Raw genomic sequence first — 21,583 nt, forward strand, 5'->3', positions numbered from 1 at the left:
CCCGGCCCCGCGGGGCCCTCGGCCGCGCCATCGCCCGCCGCCATCTTCCGCCGCGGGGCCCTGTGGGAGAGAGAGAGGGAGCGGGGCTGGAGCCGGACTACAACTCCCGGCAGCCTTTGCGGCGCCCCCTCGCCCCGCGGGGTTTGCGGCCGCTGATTGGTGGAATTTCCTCCTATCGGTGTTGCGGCTGCGCTATGCCCCGCCCCCTCCCTGCGCGCTGCGGCCGCTGATTGGCAGAGCCGCCCGTCGCTCAGCCCGTCTCGCCGGCCGCTCGCGCCCGCCGGCCTCGCGCGCGTTGCCGTGGCGACCCCGCGGCGGTACCGGGGGAGGGGGAGGGGCGGGGGGCGCTGGGAGGGACTGGGGGGGACTGGGCGGACTGGGGGGACTGGGATGGGACTGGGTGCACTGGGAGCACTGGGGGAGACTGGGGGGGACTGGGATGGGACTGGGATGGGACTGGGATGGGACTGGGATGGGACTGGGATGGGACTGGGGGGCAATGGGGGGAACTGGGATGGGACTGGGGGGGACTGGGATGGGACTGGGATGGACTGGGAGCACTGGGAGGGACTGGGGGGACTGGGAGGGACTGGGGGGACTGGGGGGGACTGGGGGGGTACTGGGGGGCAATGGGGGGGACTGGGATGGGACTGGGTGGACTGGGAGCACTGGGGGAGACTGGGGGGGACTGGGGGGCAATGGGGGGGACTGGGATGGGACTGGGATGGACTGGGAGCACTGGAGGGGACTGGGAACACTGGGGGGGACTGGGAGCACTGGGGGTTACTGGGTGGACACTGGGGGGTTACTGGGAGGTAACTGGGCTGTAACTGGGAGCACTGGGAGGAACTGGGAGCACTGTGATGATGTGCGGCAAACTGGGAGGGAACTGGAGAAGCTGAGGGGGCACCAGGAGTGAACTGGGGAGATACAAATGGCACTGGGAGCACTGGGGGTTACTGGGAGGGCACTGGGAGCACTGGGAGGGCACTGGGGGGGGCACTGGGAGCACTGGGAGGGCACTGGGGGTTACTAGGAGGTCACTGGGGGCACTGGGATGTCACTGGGAGAGCACTGGGGGGAGCACTGGGGGTTACTGGGAGGTCACTGGGGGCACTGGGATGTCACTGGGAGGGCACTGGGATTACTGGGCCGTCACTGGGAGCACTGGGAGGGCACTGGGGGTTACTGAGAGGGCATTGGGAGCACTGGGGGGTTACTGGGAGGACACTGGGGGTTCCTGGGAGGTAACTGGGAGGGCACTGGGAGCACTGAGGGTTACTGGGAGGGCACTGGGGGTTACTGGGAGGGCACTAGGAGGGCACTGGGGGTTACTGGGAGGGCACTAGGAGGGCACTGGGGGGTTACTGGGAGGACACTGGGGGTCCTGGGAGGTCACTGGGGGGATACTGGGAGGGCACTGGGAGGTAACTGGTCCGTCACTGGGAGCACTGGCAGGGCACTGGGGGTTACTGGGGGTCACTGGGCGGTAACTGGTCGGTCACTGGGAGCACTGGGCGGTCACTGGGGGTTACTGGTCGGTTACTGGTCGGTCACTGGGAGCACTGGTTGGTCACTGGTCGGTAACTGGTTGGTCACTGGGAGCACTGGGGGTTACTGGTCGGTTACTGGTCGGTTACTGGTCGGTCACTGGGAGCACTGGTCGGTTACTGGTCGGTCACTGGTCGGTCACTGGGAGCACTGGTCGGTAACTGGTCAGTAACTGGTCAGTCACTGGGAGCACTGGGGGTTACTGGTCAGTAACTGGTCGGTCACTGGGAGCACTGGTGCCCGCAGGCGCTGCCCCCCCCCAGCCCGGGGGGGCCCCTCCCCCGATGCCGCCCCCGGAGGCACCGCCCGCGCCCAGCGGTGAGGGGGGAGGGGCGGGGGGGGAGGGGCGGGGAGGGGGGAGGGGCCAACACCGGGGGGAAACTGGGAGCTAACTGGGAGCACTGGGGCCCAATCCCTGGGAGGGGGGGGAGGGTCCCATCTTTGGGGGGGGTCCCCATCTCTTTATGGGGGGAGGTCCCATTTTTGGGGGGTGTCCCCATCTCTTTGGGGGTGTCCCCATCTCTTGGGGGGGGGCCCATCTTTGGGGGGGGTTCCATCTCTTTGGGGGGAGGTCCCATTTTTGGGGGGGGTCCCATCTCTTTGGGGGGGTCCCCATCTCTTTGGGGGGGTCCCATCTTTGGGGGGGTCCCATCTTTGGGGGGGGTCCCATCTTTGGGGGGGGTTCCATCTTTGGGGGGTTCCATCTCTTTGGGGGGTTCCATCTCTTTGGGGGGTGTCCCCATCTCTTTGAGGGGTTCCCATCTTTGGGTGGGGGTCCCATCTTTTTGGGGGGGGTCCCATCTTTGGGAGGGGGGGCCATCTCTTTGGGGGTGTCCCATCTTTGGGGGGGGGTGGGTCCCATCTATTTGGGAGGGGGTGCCATCTTTGGGGGGAGGTCCCATCTTTGGGGGGGTCCTGCAGTCAGTGTGGTGGTGGTGGTGGGGGTCTCTCAGGGTGGGCAGGGGTCTCACTGTCCCCCCCCCACAGTCAGCGTGGTGGTGGTGGTGGGGGGCTCTCAGGGTGGGCGGGGGTCTCTCAGGGTGGGCGGGGGTCTCACTGTCCCCCCCCCACAGTCAGCGTGGTGGTGGTGGTGGGGGGCTCTCAGGGTGGGCAGGGGTCTCTCAGGGTGGGCGGGGGTCTCACTCTCCCATTGCAGTCAGTGTGGTGGTGGTGGTGGGGGGCTCTCAGGGTGGGTGGGGGTCTCACTCTCCCATCACAGTCAGTGTGGTGGTGGTGGTGGGGGGCTCTGGGTGGGTGGGGGTCTCTCAGGGTGGGCAGGGGTCTCACCCTGTCCCCCCCCCACAGTCAGTGTGGTGGTGGTGGTGGGGGCTCTGGGTGGGTGGGGGTCTCTCAGGGTGGGCAGGGGTCTCACCCTGTCCCCCCCCCACAGTCAGTGTGGTGGTGGTGGTGGGGGCTCTGGGTGGGTGGGGGTCTCTCTGGGTGGGTGGGGGTCTCACCCTGTCCCCCCCCCACAGTCAGTGTGGTGGTGGTGGTGGGGGCTCTGGGTGGGTGGGGGTCTCTCTGGGTGGGTGGGGGTCTCACCCTGTCCCCCCACAGTCAGCGTGGTGGTGGTGGTGGGGGGCTCTGGGTGGGTGGGGGTCTCTCTGGGTGGGGGTCTCACTCTCCCATCACAGTCAGTGTGGTGGTGGTGGTGGGGGGCTCCTGCGTGCTGCGCTACAGCCGCCCCCCCCCGCCGCCCCCCGCCCCCCGCCCCCCCCCGGCCTGGGGGCGGCGCCGAGACCCCCGGGAAGGGCCCGGAGAGAGGGGGGGGGGAGAGCTGCTGGTGCTGCTGAGGAGCCTGGGTGAGCACTGGGAGCACTGGGAGCACTGGGACAGGGACTGGGGGGACTGGGAGGGACTGGGAGAGGGACTGGGGGCACTGGGAGGGACTGGGGGGGACTGGGGGGACTGGGAGGGCACTGGGAGCACTGGGAGGGCACTGGGGGGCATTGGGAGGGACTAGGGGGACTGGGAAAGGGATTGGGAAAGGGACTGGGGGGGACTGGGAAAGGGACTAGGAGCACTGGGGGGACTGGGATGGCACTGGGAGCACTGGGATGGCACTGGGAGGGCACTGGGAGCACTGGGATGGCACTGGGAGGAGCACTGGGATAGCACTGGGAGCACTGGGATGGCACTGGGATGGCACTGGGAGGTCACTGGGAGCACTGGGAGCACTGGGAGGTCACTGGGAGCACTGGGGGCACTGGGAGGTCACTGGGAGCACTGGGAGCACTGGTGGGAGGTCACTGGGAGCACTGGGAGCACTGGTGCAGGTCCGTCCCCCGCAGGCCCCGGGGCCCCCCCCGAGCCCGTGGCCGCCACCAGCTTCGTGGGACCTGAGCCCCGGGACCTGCTGCCCGCCGGTACTGGGGGCACTGGGAGCACTGGGGGGGACTGGGGGGCACTGGGAGGGCACTGGGAGGGCACTGGGGGCACTGGGGGGGCACTGGGAGCACTGGGAGGGGACTGGGGGGGCACTGAGAGGGCACTGGGAGGGGACTGATAGAGCACTGGGAGGGAACTGGGGGCACTGGGGGGGCACTGGGGGCACTGGGTGGACACTGGGGGGCCACTGGGAGGGCACTGGGGGCACTGAGAGAGCACTGGGAAGGCAATGGGAGGGGCACTGGGAGCACTGGGAGGGCCCTGGGAGCCCATACTGGTCATACTGGGAGCCCATAGTGGGAGCCGATACTGGCCATACTGGGAGCCCATATTGGCCATACTGAGAGCCCATACTGGTTATACTGGCCATACTGGGAGCCCATACTGGTCATACTGGTCATACTGAGAGCCCATACTAGTTATACTGGGAGCACTGGGAGCCCATACTGGTCATACTGGGAGCCCATACTGGCCATACTGGGAGCCCATACTGGTCATACTGGGAGCCCATACTGGTTATACTGGCCATACTGGGAGCCCATACTGGCCATACTGGGAGCCCATACTGGTTATACTGGTCATAGTGGGAGCCCATACTGGCCATACTGGCCATACTGGGAGCCCATACTGGCCATACTGGGAGCCCATACTGGTCATACTGGGAGGACATACTGGTCATACTGGGAGCCCATACTGGTTATACTGGTCATAGTGGGAGCCCATACTGGCCATACTGGTCATACTGAGAGCCCATACTAGTTATACTGGGAGCACTGGGAGCCCATACTGGTCATACTGGGAGCCCATACTGGCCATACTGGGAGCCCATACTGGTCATACTGGGAGCCCATACTGGTTATACTGGCCATACTGGGAGCCCATACTGGTTATACTGGTCATAGTGGGAGCCCATACTGGCCATACTGGCCATACTGGGAGCCCATACTGGCCATACTGGGAGCCCATACTGGTCATACTGGGAGGACATACTGGTCATACTGGGAGCCCATACTGGTTATACTGGTCATAGTGGGAGCCCATACTGGCCATACTGGGAGCCCATACTGGCCATACTGGGAGCCCATACTGGGAGCCCGTACTGGCCATACTGGGAGCCCATACTGGGAGCCCATACTGGTCATACTGGTCATACTGGGAGCCCGTACTGGTCATACTGGCCATACTGGGAGCCCGTACTGGCCATACTGGGAACCCATACTGGTCATACTGGTCATACTGGGAGCCCATACTGGTCATACTGGTTATATTTGCCATACTGGGAGCCCGTACTGGCCATACTGGCCATACTGGGAGCCCATACTGGTCATACTGGGAGCCTATACTGGTCATACTGGGAGCACTGGGAGCCCATACTGGTCATACTGGTTATATTGGCCATACTGGGAGCCCATACTGGCCATACTGGTCATACTGGGAGCCCATACTGGCCATACTGGTCATACTGGGAGCCCATACTGGCCATACTGGGAGCCCATACTGGTCATACTGGTCATACTGGGAGCCCATACTGGTCATACTGGTCATACTGGGAGCCCATACTGGTCATACTGGTCACCCCCTCTCTCCCCAGCTCCGGAGCTGCGCAGTCCCAGCAGTGCCGGGGGGGGGCTGGGCCACGGACTGGGCTGGCCACAGGTACGGACTGGGAGCACTGGGAGGGACTGGGACAAACTGGGAGGGACTGGGAGGGAACTGGGAGGGACTGGGAGGGCACTGGGAGCACTGGGAAGGCACTGGGAGGGAACTGGGAGGGACTGGGAGGGAACTGGGAGCACTGGGAGGGCACTTGAAGCACTGGGAGGTAACTGGGATGGCACTGGGAGGGCACTGGGAGCACTGGGAGGGCACTGGGATGGCACTGGGAGCACTGGGAGGGAACTGGGAGGGTACTGGGAGAGTACTGGGAGGGAACTGGGAGCACTGGGAGGGAACTGGGAGCACTGGGATGCAGCTGCCTCGTGGCCCTGGGGACTTACTGGTGTGGAACTGGTGTATGCTGGTGTGTAACTGGGGCATACTGGTGTGGAACTGGGGCGTACTGGTGTGGAACTGGCGCATACTGGTGTCTAACTGGTGCATACTGGTGTCTAAGTGGTGCATACTGGTGTGGAACTGGTGCATACTGGTGTCTAACTGGTGCATACTGGTGTGTAACTGTGGCATTCTGGTGTGTAACTGGTGTGTAACTGGTGTATACTGGTGTGGAACTGGTGTGTAACTGGTGTATACTGGTGTATACTGGTGTGTAACTGGTGTGTAACTGGTGTATACTGGTGTGGAACTGGGGCATTCTGGTGTGTAACTGGTGTATACTGGTGTGGAACCGGTATGTAACTGGTGTATACTGGTGTGGAACTGGTGTGTAACTGGTGTATACTGGTGTGGAACTGGTGTATACTGGTGTGGAACTGGTGTGGAACTGGTGTATACTGGTGTGGAACTGGTGTATACTGGTGTGGAACTGGGGCATACCGGTGTGGAACTGGGGCATACTGGTGTGTAACTGGTGTATACTGGTGTGTAACTGTGGCATTCTGGTGTGTAACTGGTGTATACTGGTGTGTAACTGGGGCATACTGGTGTGTAACTGGTGTGTAACTGGTGCATACTGGTGTGTAACTGGTGTATACTGGTGTATACTGGTGTATACTGGTGTGGAACTGTGGCATTCTGGTGTGTAACTGGTGTATACTGGTGTGGAACCGGTGTGTAACTGGGGCATGCTGGTGTGTAACTGGTGTCTAACTGGTGTATACTGGTGTGTAACTGGGGCATACTGGTGTGTAACTGGTGTGGAACTGTGTGTTACTGGTATAACTGGTGTATACTGGTGTGTATACTGGTGATACTGGTATATACTGGTGGATACTGCTGCGTAACTGGTATAACTGGTGGATACTGGTGCGTAACTGGTGTGTAACTGGTGTATACTGGTATGTAACTGGTGTATACTGATATGTTACTGGTGTGTAACTGGTGTGTAACCAGTGCATACTGGTGCATACTGGTGTATACTGGTGTGTTACTGGTGTGTAACTGGTGCATACTGGTATGTAACTGGTATGTAACTGGTGCATACTGGTGCATACTGGTTTACTGGCAACCCCAGGGTCCCACCCCCCCATTTGCGGTGGAGCTGCCACAGGGCCCAGGCAGTATACTGGTTTATACTGGTTTATACTGGTGTTACTGGTGCATGCCGGTTCATAACTGGTTTATACTGGTTTATACTGGTGTTACTGGTGCATGCCGGTACATAACTGGTTTATACTGGTTTATACTGGTGTTACTGGTGCATGCCGGTACATAACTGGTTTATACTGGTTTATACTGGTGTTACTGGGGCATGCCAGTACATAACTGGTTTATACTGGTTTATACTGGTGCATGCCGGTACATAACTGGTTTATACTGGTGTTACTGGTGTTACTGGTGCATGCCAGTACAGAACTGGTTTATACTGGTTTATACTGGTGTTACTGGTGCATGCCAGTACATAACTGGTTTATACTGGTTTATACTGGTGTTACTCATGCATGCCGGTACATAACTGGTTTACACTGGTTTATACTGGTGTTACTGGTGCATGCCGGTTCATAACTGGTTTATACTGGTTTATACTGGTGTTACTGGTGCATACTGGTACATAACTGGTTTATACTGGTTTATACTGGTGTTACTCATGCATGCCGGTACATAACTGGTTTACACTGGTTTATACTGGTGTTACTGGTGCATGCCGGTTCATAACTGGTTTATACTGGTTTATACTGGTGTTACTGGTGCATACTGGTACATAACTGGTTTACACTGGTGTTACTGGTGTTACTGGTGCATGCCGGTTCATAACTGGTTTACACTGGTGCATGCCAGTACATTACTGGTTTATACTGGTTTATACTGGTGCATGCCGGTTCATAACTGGTTTATACTGGTGTTACTGGTGCATGCCGGTACATAACTGGTTTATACTGGTGTAACTGGTGCATGCTGGTACATAACTGGTTTATACTGGTGTAACTGGTGCATACTGGTACATAACTGGTTTATACCGGTGTATACTGGTGTGTAACTGGTCTATACTGGTTTTTACTGGTGTGCAATCCCCAGAACTCCCCCGTTCACGGTGGAGCTGCCGCGGGGCCCAGGCGGGTTTAGTGGTTTATACTGGTGTATACTGGTGTGTAACTGGTATATACAAGTTTATACTAGTCTATACTGGTCTATACCAGTATATACTGGTCTATACTGGTCTATACTGGTTTATACTGGTGTGCAATCCCCAGGACTCTGCCCCATTCATGGTGGAGCTGCCGCGGGGCCCGGGCGGGTTTAATGGTTTATACTGGTGCATACTGGTGTATACTGGTTTACACTGGTGTGTAACTGGTCTCTACTGGTCTATACTGGTCTCTACTGGTCTATACTGGTGTGCCATCCCCAGGACTCCGCCCCGTTCGCGGTGGAGCTGCCGCGGGGCCCGGGCGGGTTCGGATTTGTACTGGTTTATACTGGTCTATACTGGTATATACTGGTCTATAGCGGTACATACTGGTCTATACTGGTCTATACCGGTACATACTGGTTTATACTGGTCTATACTGGTTTATACTGGTGTGCAATCCCCAGGACTCCGCCCCATTCGTGCTGGAGCTGCCGTGGGACCCGGGAAGGTTTAGTGGTTTATCCTGGTGTGTACTGGTATATACTGGTGTATACTGCTATATACTGGTGTATACTGGTTTATAATGGTTTATACTGGTCCATACTGGTCTATACTGGTTCACACTGGTGTGCAATCCCCAGGACTCCGCCCCATTCGTGGTGGAGCTGCCGTGGGGCCCGGGCAGGTTTAGTGGTTTATACTGGTGTATACTGGTGTATACTGGTGTATACCGGTATATACCAGTGTATACCGGTGTATACTGGTTTATAATGGTCTATACTGGTCTATACTGGTCCATACTAGTCCATACTGGTTCACACTGGTGTGCCATCCCCAGGACTCCGCCCCGTTCGCGGTGGAGCTGCCGCGGGGCCCGGGCGGGTTCGGATTTGTAGTGGTTTATACTGGTCTATACCGGTATATACTGGTCTATAGCGGTACATACTGGTCTATACTGGTCTATAGTGGTACATACTGGTCTATACTGGTCTATACTGGTCTATACTGGTTTATACTGGTGTGCAATCCCCAGGACTCCGCCCCGTTCGTGGTGGAGCTGCCGCGGGACCCGGGCAGGTTTAGTGGTTTATACTGGTGTGTACTGGTATATACTGGTGTATACTGGTGTATACTGGTTTATAATGGTTTATACTGGTCCATACTGGTCTATACTGGTTCACACTGGTGTGCAATCCCCAGGACTCCGCCCCGTTCGTGGTGGAGCTGCCGCGGGACCCGGGCGGGTTTATTGGTTTATACTGGTGTATACTGGTGTATACTGGTGTGTAAGTGGTATATACTGGTTATACTGGCGTATACTGGTTTATACCAGTATATACTGGTCTATGCTGGTTTATACTGGTCTATACCGGTTCACACTGGTGTGCCATCCCCAGGACTCCGCCCCGTTCGCGGTGGAGCTGTCGTGGGGCCCGGGCGGGTTCGGGTTTGTACTGGTTTTTACTGGTGTGTAACTGGCATATACTAGTCCATACTGGTCTATACTGGTCCATACTGGTTGACACTGGTGTGCCATCCCCAGGACTCCGCCCCGTTCGCGGTGGAACTGCCGCGGGGCCTGGGCGGGTTCGGGTTTGTACTGGTTTATACTGGTGTGTAACTGGTATACGCTGGTCTATACTGGTGTATACTGGTCTATACTGGTCCATACTGGTCTATACTGGTGTGCCATCCCCAGGACTCCGCCCCGTTCGCGGTGGAGCTGCTGCGGGGCCCAGGTGGGTTCGGGTTTGTACTGGTCTATACTGGTCCATACTGGTTTATACTGGTCCATACTGGTCTATACTGGCTCACACTGGTGTGCAATCCCCAGGACTCCGCCCCGTTCGTGGTGGAGCTGCCGCGGGACCCGGGCAGGTTTAGTGGTTTATACTGGTGTGTACTGGTATATACTGGTGTATACTGGTATATACCTGTGTATACCAGTGTATATTGGTTTATACTGGTGTATACTGCTCTATACTGCTCTATACTGGTCCATACTGGTCTATACTGGTGTGCCATCCCCAGGACTCCACCCCGTTCGCGGTGGAGCTGTCGTGGGGCCCGGGCGGGTTCGGGTTTGTACTGGTTTATACTGGTCTATACTGGTCTATACTGGTTTATAATGGTTTATACTGGTCCATACTGGTTCACACTGGTGTGCCATCCCCAGGACTCCGCCCCGTTCACGGTGGAGCTGCCGCGGGGCCCGGGCGGGTTCAGGTTTATACCGGTCCATACTGGTCTATACTGGTCCATACTGGTCTATACTGGTCTATACTGGTGTGCCATCCCCAGGACTCCGCCCCGTTCGCGGTGGAGCTGCCGCGGGGCCCGGGCGGGTTCGGGTTTGTACTGGTGTATACTGGTGTATACTGGTCTATACTGGTCCATACTGGTCCGTACTGGTCTATACTGGTGTGCCATCCCCAGGACTCCGCCCCGTTCGCGGTGGAGCTGCCGCGGGGCCCGGGCGGGTTCGGGTTCAGCCTCCGGGGGGGCCCGGCCGGGGTCTTCGTGCGGGGGCTGCGCGAGGGGGGCCCGGCCCAGCGCTGCGGCTGCATCCAGGTACGGGCATGGGGATTCTGTGGGGCTGGGGGGGCTCTATGGGGCTGGGGGATTCTGTGGGGCTGGGGGATTCTGTGGGGCTGGGGGGGCTCTATGGGGCTGGGGGCTCTGTGGGGCTGGGGGCTCTGTGGGGCTGGGGGGGCTCTATGGGGCTGGGGGATTCTATGGGGCTGGGGGGGCTCTATGGGGCTGGGGGGGCTCTATGGGGCTGGGGGGGCTCTATGGGGCTGGGGGATTCTGTGGGGCTGGGGGATTCTATGGGGCTGGGGGGGCTCTATGGGGCTGGGGGCTCTGTGGGGATGGGGGTTCTATGGGGCTGGGGGATTCTATGGGGCTGGGGGGGCTCTATGGGGCTGGGGGCTCTGTGGGGATGGGGGTTCTATGGGGCTGGGGGCGCTGTGGGGCTGGGGGTGCTGTGGGGCTGGGGGCTCTGTGGGGCTGGGGGTTTCTATGGGGCTGGGGGCTCTATGGGGCTGGGGGATTCTATGGAGCTGGGGGATTCTGTGGGGCTGGGGGATTCTATGGGGCTGAGGAGGGGGGCAGCCCGGCCGGGGGAATGTGGGGCTGGGGGATTCTATGGGGCTGGGGAGGGGGCAGCCCCGCGGGGGAATGTGGGGCTGGAGGATTCTATGGGGCTGGGGGGGCTCTATGGGGCTGGGGGCTCTGTGGGGCTGGGGAGGGGGCAGCCCCGCCGGGGGAGTGTGGGGATGGGGGATTCTATGGGGCTGGGGGATTCTATGGGGCTGGGGGCTCTGTGGGGCTGGGGAGGGGGCAGCCCCGCCGGGGGAATGTGGGGCTGGGGGCTCTGTGGGGCTGGGGGCTCTATGGGGCTGGGGGGGCTCTATGGGGTTGGGGGGGCTCTATGGGGTTGGGGGTCTCTGTGGGGCTGGAGGGGGCGCTATGGGGTTGGGGTCTCTGTGGGGCTGGGGACTCTATGGGGCTGGGGGTTTCTATGGGGCTGGGGGGGCTCTATGGGGTGGGGGGTTTCTATGGGGCTGGGGGATTCTATGGGGCTGGGGGCGCTATGAGGCTGGGGGGGCAGTGAGGTCTTGGGGGGGTCTGTCAGAAGCTGGGGGGCCCTGAGGGAACTGGGGGGGGGGTCCGGGGTGTTTGTGGGGTTCTGGGGGTCGGGGAGGTGGTTTGGGGGTTTATGGGGTCCTGGGGGTGGGGGAGGTGGTTTGGGGGTTTATGGGGTCCTGGGGGTGGGGGAGGTGGTTTGGGGGTTTATGGGATCCTGGGGGTGGGGAGGTGGTTTGGGGGTTTATGGGGTCCTGGGGCGAGCAAGGGGGGGAGGGTCTCTGGGGGGTGGGAAGGACTCTGCGGGACTGTGGGGGTCTGGGGGGGTCTGTAACTTTTGGGGGTCCCTGGGGGGGGCAGGTCAGTGACGAGCTCCTGGCCATCAACGGGGCCCCCACGGCCGGCATGAGCCACGCGCAGGCGCTGGCCCGGATCCGGGGGGGGGGCAGCCGCCTGCGCCTGCTGCTGCGCCGCCCCCACGGTGAGACCACCCCCGAACCCCCCAAAATCCCCCCTTCGGTGGGGACAGGGTGGGAATGGCCCCAAGGGACACCCCAGAGCCCCGCTGAGGCACTGGCACATCCAGGGACCCCCCCCGCCAAAACACAGCTGGACACATCACCCCCCCTGCCAGCGCAGTGGTACAGCCCATAGCCCCCCAGAACACAGCTGGACACATCACCCCCCTGCCAGTGCAGTGGTACAGCCCACAGCCCCCCAGAACACAGCTGGACAAATCACCCCCCTGCCAGCGCACTGGTACAGCCCACGGTCCCCCAAAACACAGCTGGACACATCACCCCCCTGCCAGCGCAGTGGTACAGCCCACAGCCCCCCAAAACACAGCTGGACACATCACCCCCCTGCCAGCGCAGTGGTACAGCCCGGGGTCCCCCAAACCACACCGGTGTACCCCAGTGCCCCCCCAGTCAGGTGGTACAGTCCAGAGCGCCCCCAAACTCATGAGACACCCCAGTGCCCCCCCAGTCAGGTGGTACAGCCCGGGGCGCCCCAAACCACACCGGTGTACCCCAGCGCTCCCTCCAAACCAGATGGTACAGCCCACAGCCCCGCAAAACACATTGGGATATCCCCAAGCCCCCCCCCCCCCCGCCAGCACAGTGGTACAGCCCAGAGCCCCCCCCCAGTCAGGTCGTACAGCCCAGAGCCCCCCCAAACTCATGAGACACCCCCCCCAGTCAGGTGGTACAGCCCAGAGCCCCCCCAAACTCATGAGACACCCCCCCCAGTCAGGTGGTACAGCCCACCAAGCTCAGTAACGCGCCCCACTGACCCCCCCCAGCAGCAGAGTGGTACAGCCCCGAGCCCCCCAGCCCATGCCAGGCTGTGGGTGTGGGGCGGGTCCCTGGTGGGGGGGGGATCCCTGGTGGGGGGGGGGGGGGGGTCCCTGCCCCGCCCCACGGCCGTGACGCCCCCTCCCTCCCTCCCTTTTTCCCGGCAGGGGCGCCCCCGGCCCCGCTGGCGCGGGGGGTGCTGCGGCTGTGCGTGGGCAGCTCCCCGCGGGGGGAGCCCTGCTTCTGCCTGGTGGGGGGGCTGCACCCCTGAGCCCCCCGCAGCCCCCCGCACGGACGGTGACGGCGCAGCGAGGTTCGTCCCCCCGCCCCCCATTTTTTGGTGCTTGGGGGGTCATTCTGGTGCCCCTCGTTTTGGCGGGGGTGCCCTTAGACCTATGCAATCCCCCCCCCATCGCGTTCCGGGGGTCGCACGGAGGTGTTGCCCCCTCCCCATTTTGGGAGGCACAATAAAGGTGGGAATCCCCCGGCGGCTCCCGTTTCCCACAAGGACCCCCCCGTTCCTTCCCTTCCCGCATCCGGCGGGCGGGGCGCTGCCCACATCCGCTGAGTCACTCCAAAACCGAGCGCGGCCCCGGGGAAACGGCCCTGGGGACCCCCAAACCGCGCTGGGGACGCCGTGAGGCGCCCAGCCCGCCCCAGGCCCCTCTGGATCCCCCCAGACCCTCCCCAGGGACCCCCAGAGGCTCTCCCAGGGCTCCCCAAACCCCCTCAGAGACCCCCAACCCCCCCCAATGTCGGGACCCCCCGGCCCGGCCCTGCCCTCTCCAAGCCCCGCCCCTCGGGGTCCCCTTCCCGCCACCGCCCGAGGCCTCCCCCGCGCCAAGCCCCGCCCCCCGCCACGCGCAGGGGGTTCCCCGCTCTAAGCCCCGCCCACCCTCAGCTCCTCCTCCCAGGACCCCCGACCCAATCATCGCAGGGGGTTCCGCGCTCCAGGCCCCGCCCCCCGGGACCCCCAGCCGGGGATTCCCCCCGCCCCGCCCGGTCACGTGACGGCGCGCCAAGCCCGAGGCCCCGCCCTCGGGGCTCCCTCCTCGTTCATCCCTAATAGGGGTTTCCCCCGCCGCCAGGCCCCGCCCACCCGCGCCCCAGCCGGCCAATGGCGTGCCGGCCCGCGCCGCCAGGCCCCGCCCCGCGCCGTGCCAGCTCCCTGGGGCCCCCCCCGCCCCCCCCCCCCGCCGCCACCGCCCGCTCGGTGCCGCCCGGTCCCGCCATGGAGTCCAGCGGGGCCCAGAGCTGCCCCGCCACCTGCCTCGCCTTCAGCCGCACCCGCAAGGGGCTGGTGCTCATCGGCGAGATCGTGAGACACGGGGGGAACGGCGGTGGGGGCACCGGGGCTGGGGGACCCAGCGGAGTGGGCACCGGGGGGGCGGGGGGGACACACCGGGACACATCTGGGTCCTGCTCGGGGCGGCGGGAGCAGCGGGATGCCCCGGTCCCTGTGCGGAGGGGCACGGTGGCTCGGTGCCCGGTTCCTTTGGGGAGGGGGGACACGCCTGGGCGCTCACTCGGGGGGCAGGGGGATCCGTGAGTCCCGGGTTGGGGCGGGGCAGGATGTCTGGGATCACCGTTTTTGGGGGGAGGGGCGGCAGGGTACCTGGATCCCCGTTTGGGGGGACCCGGGGACACCCCGACACGTGGGTCCCCGTGTCTGTGCGGGGCGGGAGGAACGGGATGGCGGGACGGCGGTTTTGCCTGGGTTTTGCCCTGCTTTGCAAGGGATCGGGCGTTCCGCGACACCTCGGTCCCCATTCGGGGGGCAGCGGGACACCGGGGGATGCCCGGCTCCCGGAGCGCTCCCGGAGCGCTGGGACCGACACGTGCAGTGCGGGAGCCGGGTGTCGGGGCTGACACCCCCGCAGCGTCCCCCGTGCCGTGGGACACCCGCACCCCCGCCACTCCCGGTCCCGCTTCGGGCGCGTGGAGGGGCAACGCCCTTGGGAAACGGGGGGTGGGGCGGGGCAAGGTGAGCAGGGCGGGGCAGGGGGCCCTGGCTGGGAAGGGCGGAGGGAGCCCGGATGTCTGGGCCGTGCCCGGGGAGAAGCGGGGCTCGGGCGGTGCCCGGCCCGCCGTGCCAGCCGTTATTGCGCCAGCCCGGGCGGCGCTCGCCGCGTCACGGCGGGAGCGGCCCCTTTAAGGCGCTCCGACCTCTGCCCCTTTAAGAGCCCCCAGCCCGGCGGGCCCCACCCACGCCATCGCCCCTTGAAGGGCGGGTGGGGGGGCGTTGTTGTGCCGTTGCCGTGGTGACCGTTGCCGGGAGACGGCCCCGCCCCCGGCGCTCCCACAGCGGCGCCCTTGTCCCGCCGCCCACGCGGGTGCGGGGCCGGGACCCACGGGGACACGGGGAGGGCCCACAGGGGGCGCTATGGCGGGGGGGGGGGGGTCCCAAAGGTGACCCCGCAGTGGCCTATTGGGGGCGCTATGGGGGGGGGGGGGTCTATAGGTGACCCCACAGTGGCCTATTGGGGGCACTATGGGGGGGAGGAGGTCTATAGGTGACCCCACAATGGCCTATTGGGGGCGTTATGGGGGGTCCTATAGGTGACCCCACAGTGTTCTATTGGGGGCGCTATGGGGGGGAGGGGGTCTATAGGTGACCCCACAGTGGCCTATTGGGGGCGCCATTGGGGGAGGGTCCTATAGGTGACCCCACAATGGCCTATTGGGCACGCCATGGGGGTGGGGGGTCTATAGGTGACCCCACAGTGGCCTATTGGGGGCATTATGGGGGGGGGAGGGGGTCTATAGGTGACCCCACAGTAGCCTATTGGGGGCATTATGGGGGGATCTATAGGTGACCCCACAATGACCTATTGGGGGCGCTATGGGGGCGGGAGGGTCTATAGTTGCCCCCACAGTGGCTTGTTGGGGGCGCTATGGGGGGGAGGGGGTCTATAGATGACCCCACAGGGGCCTACTGGGGACACTCCTGGGGGGAGTTTCTATAGGTGCCCCTATAGAGGCCTAATGAGGGCACCACAGGACATCTCTAAGTGACCCTACACAGGTATAAAAGTGTCCTAAGTGTCTTGACAGGTGACAGAACCTGTAGGGCCCTATAGGATAACGCTCAGGATCCCTATAGGCATTTCCCTAGCAGCCATACACGGGGTTTGCATGCAGCGCTATAGGGGTCTCAGAGGGTCCCTACTGTCCCTTGATGATCCTTTAGGGGCACACAGCACACATCCCATATGGGCCGTGCCTGTATAACGGGGTACCCATCTCTGTGGGGGCTCAGAGGAGCTGCGGGCGGGTCCCCTATGGATGCCATAGGTGCCTGTCCCGCAGGTGCTGTGCCTGTATAACGGGGTACCTGTCTCTGTGGGGGCCCAGAGGGGCTGCGGGCGGGTCCCCTATGGATGCCATAGGTGCCTGTGCCGCAGGTGCTGTGCCTGTATAACGGGGTACCCATCTCTGTGGGGGCCCAGGGGAGCTGCGGGCGGGTCCCCTATGGATGCCATAGGTGCCTGTCCCGCAGGTGCTGTGCCTGTATAACGGGGTACCTGTCTCTGTGGGGGCCCAGGGGAGCTGCGGGCGGGTCCCCTATGGATGCCATAGGTGCCTGTGCCGCAGGTGCTGTGCCTGCTGACCCTGGTGTGTTTCGGGGCGTCGCGCACGGGCTACGTGGGGCTGGCCGTGGTGGAGCTGGTGTTCGCCGCGCTGGTGCTGCTGGCCTGGAGCTGCCGCCTGCCGCAACGCGTGCAGCTGCTGCACTGGGGCTGGAGCGTGAGCCACGGGGGCTGGGGGCGTCTGGGGGGGCTGCGGGGGGATTACGGGGGGCTGGGAGAGCATTGGGGAGGGATTTGGGGGGTTACAGGGGGTTTGGGGAGGCTGGGGAGGGGTTTGAGGGGGTTTACAGGGGGTTTGGGGAGCATTGGGGAGGGGTTTGGGGGGTTACAGGGGGCTTGGGGAGGGGTTTGAGGTGATTGCAGGGGGCTTGGGGAGGCGTTTGGGGGGAATACAGGGGGGTTGGGGAGCATTGGGGAGGGGTTTGGGGGGTTACAGGGGGCTTGGGGAGGCTGGGAAGGGGTTTGGGGGATTACAGGGGGTCTGGGGAGGCTGGGGAGGGGTTGGGGGGGTTTACAGGGGGTTTGGGGAGGGGTTTGAGGGGGTTTACAGGGGTTTTGGGGAGGCTGGGGAGGGGTTTGGGGGTATTACAGGGGGCTTGGGGAGGCTGGGAAGGGGTTTGGGGGGATTACAGGGGGTTTGGGGAGGGGTTTGGGGGGATTGCAGGGGGCTTGGGGAGGCTGGGAAGGGGTTTGGGGGGGTTTACAGGGGGTTTGGGGATGCTGGGGAGGGGTTTGGGGGGATTACAGGGGGCTTGGAAAGGCTGGGGAGGGGTTTGGGGGGGTTTACAGGGGGTTTGGGGAGGGGTTTGGGGGGATTACAGGGGGCTTGGAAAGGCTGGGGAGGGGTTTGGGGATTACAGGGGATTTGGGGAGGCTGGGGAGGGGTTTGGGGGGATTACAGGGGGTTTGGGGAGGCTGGGGAGGGGTTTGGGGGGATTACAGGGGGCTTGAGGAGGGGTTTGGGGAGCGTTGGGGGGCTGGGGAGGGGCTTGGGGGGCTGGGGGGAGGGTTGGGAGGTCCTGCAGTGGCTGAGTGGGGGAGTGTCCCTGGGGATTGGGGGTCTCTGGGGGGAACCCCTGGAGGTAGGGGGGGGTCCCCAAAAGGTTTGGGGGTCTCTGAGGGGTCCCACGTGTGCCCCCCAGGACTTCACGCGCTGCGTCATCGGGGCCGTGCTCTTCCTCATCATCTCCCTCATCGTCATCGTCAGCCACCACAACGGCGCCGGCATCGCGGGAGGGGTGAGGGGGGAATTTGGGGGGCTGGCTGGGGGGGCTCTTACCCCCCCTCGGGGGTTGGGGGGGGTGCAAGGGGGGTTTGAGGGGTCCCTGACCCCCTGTACCCCCAGGTGTTCGGGATCCTGGCCGGGATCCTGCTGGGATACGACGCCTACATCACCTTCCCCTTGCGGCAGGGCCACACCGCCGCCCCCACTGGTGCGTACTGGGAGCACTCGGGAGGGGCTGCTGTGCTCTGGGGGGGTACTGGGGGCACTGGGAAGGGGCTGCTGTGCTCTGGGGAGGTACTGGGGGCACTGGGAAGGGGCTGCTGCCCTTTTTGGGGGTACTGGGAGCACTGGGGAGGGGCTGCTGTGCTCTGGGGAGGTACTGGGGGCACTGGGAAGGGGCTGCTGCCCTTTTTGGGGGTACTGGGAGCACTGGGAAGGGGCTGCTGCCCTTTGGTGGGGGGTACTGGGGGCACTGGGAAGGGGCTGCTGCTCTGTGAGGGGGGTACTGGGAGCACTGGGAAGGGGCTGCTGTGCTCTGGAGGGGTACTGGGAGTAGTGGGAAGGGGCTGCTCCCCTGTGGGGGGGTACTGGGAGCACTGGGAAGGGGCTGCTGTGCTCCGGGGGGGTACTGGGAGCACTGGGAAGGGGCTACTGCCCTTGTTGGGGGGGTACTGGGAGCACTGGGAAGGGGCTGCTGCGCTGTGGGGGGGTAGTGGGAGCACTGGGAAGGGGCTGCTGTGCTCTGGGGGGTACTGGGGGCACTGGGAAGGACCTGCAGGGGAGAGCTGGGAGCAGTGGGAATGGGGAGGAACTGGAAGAACTGGGAAAGGGAGGGCGGCCCTACTGGTGGAACTGGGAGGAACAAACAGGGGAGAACGGGAAACACCGGGAGGGGATCGCTGCCCTCTGGGGGGGGGGGGGGGGGGGAGACCCGGGGCTGGGGATCCCCAGAGGGTTTGGGGGTCCCTGGGGGTGTAACTAATCGGGGCTGGGGATCCCCAGAGGGTTTGGGGGTCCCTGGGGGTGTAACTAATCGGGGCTGGGGATCCCCAGAGGGTTTGGGGGTCCCTGGGGGTGTAACTAATCCCCCCCTTTGTGCCCCCTCCAGAGTCCCCAGAAGGTGCCTGAACAAGCCAAGAACCCCAACAGAACCCTCCCCAAAGCTCCCCCCGCACCGGGGGACCCCCAGCCTTAAATTATTGAGGGGTCCCGACGCCTGGGTCCCCCGGGGGGGGTGCAGGGGTAGATCTGGGGGGTCCCTTAAGGGTTGCCCCTGCCTCAAACGCCTTTGCAAGTGCCTTGAACCGCCCGTGCCTCAGTTTCCCCCTGGGGAGACCCCCTCAGGTTTAAAGGCACCCTTGTCCCTCACGGGTTTTGGGGTGCCCGCCTCAGTTTCTGGGGTGCCTCCGATAGTTTTTGAGGTGCTCCCCCCATCCCCACTCCCCCAGCCTGCGGGAGGCTTTTGGGGGCAATGTATTGGGAAATAAAGGGTTTTTATTACTGCATTACTGGTGGGTCTGTTCCCTTCAGGGAGAAAGGGCGGGAGATCCCCTCAGCCCAGGGAAAGAAAACACATCCCCCCTTCTCCTGACGGGAACAGGGCGGGAAACTCCGGTCCCCTCACAGAACAGGGGAAGAAATCCAGCCCTCAGGGAAAAAGGGAGGAAAAAGGGAGGAAACCCTTCCACCCCTCACGGAAAAAGGGAGGAACGTCCTCCACCCCTCACGGAAAGAGGGAAGAGACCTCCCCAGCCCTCAGGGAAAAAGGGAGGAAAAAGGGAGGAAACCCTTCCACCCCTCACGGAAAAAGGGAAGAGACCTCCCCAGCCCTCACGGAAAAAAGGGCAGGAAACTCCCCACTCCTAATTACGGAAAAAGGGAGGAAACCCTTCCACCTCTCACGGGAAAAGGGAAGAAACTCTTCCATTTCTTACGGAAAAAAAGGAGGAAATCCCTCCATCCCTCATGGAAAAGGGAGGAACCCCCTCCACCCGTCACGGAAAAGGGCGGGAAACTCCCCCTCACGGAAAAAGGGAGGAAATCCACGGCTAATGGAAAAAGGGAGGAAACCCTTCCAGCCCTCACGGAAAATGGAGGAACCTCCCCACCCTTCACGGCTCCTGTACAGCTAAAGAGGGGTAGGAAAATCCCCGCTCCCCTCACGGAAAAAGGGAAGAACCCCCTCCACCCCTCACGGAAAAGGGCGGGAAACTCGCCCTCACGGAAAAAGGGAGGAAACCCTTCCACCCCTCAAGGAAAATGGAGGAACCTCCCCAACCCGTACGGCTCCTGCACAGCTAAAGAGGGCAGGAAAATCCCCGCTCCCCTCACAGAAAAAGGGAGAGACCCCCTCTACCCTTCACGGCTCCTGTACAGCGAAAGAGGGGCAGGAGAATCCCCGCTCCCCTCACAGAAAAAGGGAGGGATCCCCTCCACCCCTCACAGCTCCTGTACGGTGAAAGAGGGCAGGAGCGTCCCCGCTCCCCTCACGGAAAAAGGGAGGGATCCCCTCCACCCCTCACAGCTCCTGTACAGCGAAAGAGGAGCAGGAAAATCCCCGCTCCCCTCACAGCAAAAGGGAGGAAATCCCTCCACCCTTCACGGCTCCTGTACAGCGAAAAAGGGGCAGAAGAGTCTCCGCTCCCCTCACAGAAAAAGGGAGGAAATCCCTCCACCCTTCAGCACAGCGAAAGCGGGGCAGAAGAGTCTCCGCTCCCCTCACAGAAAAAGGGAGGAAATCCCTCCACCCTTCAAGGCTCCTGTACAGCTAAAGAGGGGCAGGAAAATCCCCGCTCCCCTCACAGAAAAAGGGAGGAAATCCCTCCACCCTTCACGGCTCCTGTACAGCGAAAGCGGGGCAGGAGAGTCCCCGCTCCCCTCACAGAAAAAGGGAGAGACCCCCTCCACCCTTCACGGCTCCTGTACGGTGAAAGAGGGCAGGAAAATTCCCGCTCCCCTCACAGAAAAAGGGAGGAAATCCCTCCATCCTTCACGGCTCCTGTACAGCTAAAGAGGGGCAGGAAAATCCCCGCTCCCCTCACAGCAAAAGGGAGAGACCCCCTCCACCCTTCACGGCTCCTGCACAGCGAAAGAGGGGCGGGAGAGTCCCCGCTCCCCTCACAGAAAAAGGGAGAGACCCCCCTCTACCCTTCACGGCTCCTGTACAGCGAAAGGGGGGCAGGAGAGTCCCCGCTCCCCTCACAGAAAAAGGGAGGAAATCCCTCCACCCTTCACGGCTCCTGTACAGCGAAAGAGGGGCGGGAGAGTCCCCGCTCCCCTCACAGAAAAAGGGAGGAAATCCCTCCACCCCTCACAGCTCCTGTACAGCTAAAGAGGGGCAGGAAAATCCCCGCTCCCCTCACAGAAAAAGGGAGGAAATCCCTCCACCCTTCACGGCTCCTGTACAGCGAAAGCGGGGCAGGAGAGTCCCCGCTCCCCTCACAGAAAAAGGGAGGAAATCCCTCCACCCTTCACGGCTCCTGTACAGCTAAAGAGGGGCAGGAAAATCCCCGCTCCCCTCACAGAAAAAGGGAGGAAATCCCTCCACCCTTCACGGCTCCTGTACAGCGAAAGCGGGGCAGGAGAGTCCCCGCTCCCCTCACAGAAAAAGGGAGAGACCCCCTCTACCCTTCACGGCTCCTGTACAGCGAAAGCGGGGCAGGAGCGTCCCCGTTCCCCTCACGGAAAAAGGGAGGAAATCCCTCCACCCTTCACGGCTCCTGCACAGCGAAAGCGGGGCAGGTGCGTCCCCGCTCCCCTC

At 62.8% G+C, this 21,583-nt stretch overlaps 2 protein-coding genes across 2 annotated transcripts; both read left to right on the forward strand.

Annotated features, from left to right (window-relative positions):
• The first annotated feature begins 1,600 nt into the window (after positions 1–1,600).
• On the forward strand, positions 1,601–13,402 carry MAGIX (MAGI family member, X-linked). The gene is made up of 8 exons (XM_084223981.1): positions 1,601–1,715; positions 1,798–1,869; positions 3,186–3,353; positions 3,843–3,917; positions 5,531–5,595; positions 10,562–10,696; positions 12,074–12,194; positions 13,176–13,402. Exons 2-8 carry the CDS (start codon positions 1,836–1,838, stop codon positions 13,277–13,279), a joined length of 702 nt encoding a protein of 233 aa, XP_084080107.1. The 5' UTR covers positions 1,601–1,715; positions 1,798–1,835; the 3' UTR covers positions 13,280–13,402.
• An 810-nt stretch (positions 13,403–14,212) lies between these two features.
• PLP2 (proteolipid protein 2) lies at positions 14,213–19,321 on the forward strand. Its single transcript, XM_084224132.1, has 5 exons — positions 14,213–14,326; positions 16,603–16,755; positions 17,741–17,836; positions 17,944–18,031; positions 18,932–19,321. The coding sequence occupies exons 1-5, from the start codon at positions 14,240–14,242 to the stop codon at positions 18,949–18,951; spliced, it is 444 nt and encodes a 147-aa protein (XP_084080258.1). The 5' UTR covers positions 14,213–14,239; the 3' UTR covers positions 18,952–19,321.
• Positions 19,322–21,583: the final 2,262 nt, after the last annotated feature.

The sequence above is a fragment of the Fringilla coelebs genome (assembly GCF_963513975.1).
Source record: "Fringilla coelebs genome assembly, chromosome: 33".
In the NCBI taxonomy this organism is placed as follows: domain Eukaryota; kingdom Metazoa; phylum Chordata; class Aves; order Passeriformes; family Fringillidae; genus Fringilla; species Fringilla coelebs.